Source organism: Stigmatopora argus, chromosome 7, assembly GCF_051989625.1.
Source record: "Stigmatopora argus isolate UIUO_Sarg chromosome 7, RoL_Sarg_1.0, whole genome shotgun sequence".
Lineage (NCBI taxonomy): Eukaryota > Metazoa > Chordata > Actinopteri > Syngnathiformes > Syngnathidae > Stigmatopora > Stigmatopora argus.
Genome location: NC_135393.1, coordinates 20,052,495 through 20,056,236, shown reverse-complemented (window position 1 = coordinate 20,056,236; position 3,742 = coordinate 20,052,495). Strand labels below are relative to the sequence as shown.

The 3,742-nt window shown below is 48.2% G+C and overlaps 1 protein-coding gene across 1 annotated transcript; it reads left to right on the top strand.

The window, feature by feature from the left end:
• Nucleotides 1-300: 300 nt before the first annotated feature.
• Nucleotides 301-2,241, top strand: LOC144077247 (keratin, type I cytoskeletal 17-like; the record flags this gene model as incomplete). Its single annotated transcript, XM_077604816.1, has 6 exons — nucleotides 301-390; nucleotides 1,315-1,425; nucleotides 1,521-1,646; nucleotides 1,733-1,929; nucleotides 1,999-2,063; nucleotides 2,147-2,241. Coding segments are annotated over 6 exons (684 nt in total), but the record flags the coding sequence as incomplete, so codon positions are not given.
• Nucleotides 2,242-3,742: the final 1,501 nt, after the last annotated feature.

The following is a 3,742-nucleotide window of genomic DNA, read 5'->3' as shown; positions in this document are numbered from 1 at the left end:
AAGCACCTCTTCACTGGAGGGTTCGCATCGAAACTCTCTTGGGAAGATTCGACAAGACCTACAATTGTTTTGAGAACTGTACAAAATTGTTGTGAGACTCTACGAATGTTTAGACTTCTGTGGGGCATGGCGTTAAAATCTTATGAATAAATTAGCGAGACGGACTTCGAGTTGTTAGAATAATCTTGACCGGACGAGCGGGTGGATGTATTCTCTTCTTGCAAGAATTAAATGGAGATGTGACTACAGATGCCTTTTTTATTGAAAGCTGAGTTTGGAAATACCTAAGGATAAACCTAACACAACCTGACGATGGCTCGCACCGACTTGGAGATGCAAGTGGAGGGTCTGAAGGAAGAGCTCAGCCATTTGAAGAAGAACCACGCCGAGGTGAGCCCACGCCTACCGGACTCAAAACGTGAGTGCATGTAGTGTCGTCGCCTGTCGCCGAGAACCGGCTCCCCCTCAGGCGTTTCGTCCCATGTTTTCCCAACATAGCCGCGAGGCCGAGTCCGATGTCAACACACCAGTTTACACGGAGCCTAAACTAACCAGTCCCCAGGACCCTCATGTTTTCGCAAGTTGCGCACCTCACGGTGGGGGTGTCGGTCCCGACCTTCAGCGGCAAGCATTAGTCATGTGGAAAGTATACAGAGCAGATGATTACATATTTGACCAGCGAGAGGATGTTACAAGACGCTTTTAAGTCATTGGCAGTTAACAGGAAGTCAGCTATTTGTCCAACGTGCCGAGACCTATCGTGTGGAAAAAAAGTGTCCTCCTTAAACTTAGTATTGACGTTTCCGGGTCGCTAGCAGATGTTCCGTTAGCTAGCCATTGACAGGCCGTTCAAAAGTGACCACTTTGAGTGACTGCTTTTGGTCATTTAAAAAAAAAAATGGAACTATTAGTCATTAGGATTAAGCGTGGTCGTAAATAAATGTATTCATTCAAATGAAAATGACTAACTCAGTGGTCACGTCCCCAAATAACACTTTAAACTCATTTTCCCCTCCGTACTATTGAACCAATGTCATTAGATTTATTGCAGTCCACATCCAATTGATTTGAACTGGGAGGGTCGGCCGCCAATGCTCTCGTGTCATCGCTACTTACGATAAGGATCGGACGTCTGGCGCCGTCAAGAGCGGCCGAGTCCTCACACGTGGTAAAAAGCATCATTCCGGCGCCAAAAGGCTTCCTGAGAATGTCGTTGTCAGGAGCATGATGCATTCTGATTGGAAAGGCAATGTCAAGCAGCTGTCATTTTCTTCTTTGACTTTTCTGAATCCGATGACGTTGTTCCCCCCGCAGGAAATGGCGGCCTTGCGTAGCCAACTGGACGCCGGGCCAGGGGTCACGAGACAGTACAAGCCCGTCCCCGAGAAGAACAGTCGCGACATGGACAACTGGGACAAGAGCAAGGTCGGCAGGGCCAGATCCCACAAAGTCCGCCTCGCTGCTTTTGGCTGAGCCACGGCCGGCGTGACGCCCGTTGCCTTCCGCCTTCTTTCCCGCAGTTCGATGAGTTGAACATGCAAGTGGCCAGCAGCATGCAGACACTCCAGACCTCCCGCATGGAGATTAGCGAGCTGCAGAAAACGTTGCAGGCCCTGCAGAACGAACTCCAGTCTCAGGTCAGCCTGGTAAGAAGAGGCCAGCGACTCCCGGAAAACGGAGAGAGACGCTCGGCGACGAGCGTACGCCTTTGAGACCTCTAACCCCTCCGCAGAGAGCCGCCGTGGAGAGTCAGTTGGCCAAGACAGAGTCGCGTTACGAGGCCATCGTCAACGGGCTGGAGAACGAGCTGGGCCAGATGAGGTCGGACATCAAGAAGCAGGCGTCCGAATACAAGAAGCTGCAGGAAAACATGACTAGGCTGGAGAAGGAGATCGCCGAATACAGAACATTGCTGGATGGGGAAGACAAGTAAGAGAGTTTCATCCGGTCTCAAGACGCTGGTCTTGGCGCTCTATTCTCTCGTGCGGTCACTAAAAGGAAGCCTTGGATTTTGCCCTTTTGCTTACTTGCAGGACCGTGCAAAAATCTTAAAGAAGTCAAAGGTAAGTCGGTGGGCAAAGGGGATTTTTTTCTCTCTTCCTTTAGGCAGCATTTCACCTTCAATCTCGCTTGTGTCCCTCTTTAGTGCAACCGGTCAGAACCCAGCTGGTGGAGGAGATGGTCAATGGAAAAGTAGTGTCTCGTACAGAAGATGTGGATGTAGACGTGCTGAAGAATTAGGATCAATCGGGTTCAAACCCATCTGTCAGGCAATAGAAAAAATAAAAAAAGTCAATGTCATACTCTAGATCAGGGGTGGCCAACTCCGGTCCTCGAGAGCCGCTATCCTGTGTGTTTTCCACATCTCCCTCTTCTAGCACACCTGAATCAAATGACCAACTCGTCAGCAAGCCATCCAGAAGATTGATACCGATCCTGATTATTTGATTCAGGTGTGTTGGTGGAGGGAGACATGGAAAACAGACCGGATAGCGGCTCTCGAGGACCGGAGTTGGCCACCCCTGCTCTAGATTATTATCATCAGGATGAGATATTTTTGCCACAGAAGGTCGCCATGTCCTTTAAATATGGCAACAACAAAAAATGACAAATGTAACAGGAAAATAATGCCCTGCACAATCCAAGCTTAATAGTTGACACCATCGACAAAGGGCGCCCTGTCAAATGCAAATAAAAAGATTCACGTGAGACTAAAATCCTCCCATTGTCTTTATTGGTTCATTCATTTTCCGTACCGCTTATCCTCGTGCCGGAGCCTCCTCAAACACTGCCGTTCTCTGATGTGTTTGCTCATCTTTGCACATTGTGTGTGCGCACGCACGCCGGCTGAGTTATGTTTTTGCCAAATAGAAAAGATAAATACCACTTTATTTGTACAACTGCTACGTCCAAAAATACAGAAGAGCTCTGTTGGATGGTCCTTCACTGGCAAACTTTATGGTCAATCCTTCCTGCGTTACAATGAAGACACGATGAATTCCCTCGAAGTTCAATTTTACCATTCGGCTTTCGAATGGATAAGTCGTGGTTCATTAAGAAATGAGGACAGACGGATAGAAACAGCACCACCGTGTGACAGACATAGTAGTGGCAAGTGTATTTACTTTTTGTTAATGTCGAACACAATATTTTCTGGGTTTTTCACCCCTCATTTTTATGCGATTCAACTTTGTGTTAAGGTTGATATTCAGTCTTTCATATTCAGTTTCGCTCATTCATTTATTTATTTTTAAATCTGAAAATCTACAAAGCGTTTGGGTGTATGGCGTTCGAAAGAACCTAGCTAATGTTTCTTCATAAAAGCGAGCTGGCGTGACGTACCGTGGCTGAGCGAGCTCTTTTGTACATTGTCACGACCTACACGATGACAAAATCATGCACCACGGCCTGCTGACGTCACAGTCGCCTCCTCGGTGACGTCAATTTCAAGCGCAGGCCCCGGTTAGATTTCAACTGTGTGTGGAGGGAAGGAAGACGAAGAGAATGGATTGTGTTTCCAACTTTAGCAATGGCTTTACGTATTTCACCGAAAAGTTGACATGGTGTGCCGTTCTCGGTGCTCCAAATGTCTTCCGGTTGGCTTCGTTCTTGTTAAGTAGTCTGCTCAAAAGACGGAGTCGAGGACCCCCGTCGCACATGAGTAAGCGCGGGAGAGGAAGAGAGAAAGGGGGGGCAGGGGGGGAGAGAGAGAGGGCGTGAGAGAGAGGGCGTGAGAGAGAGG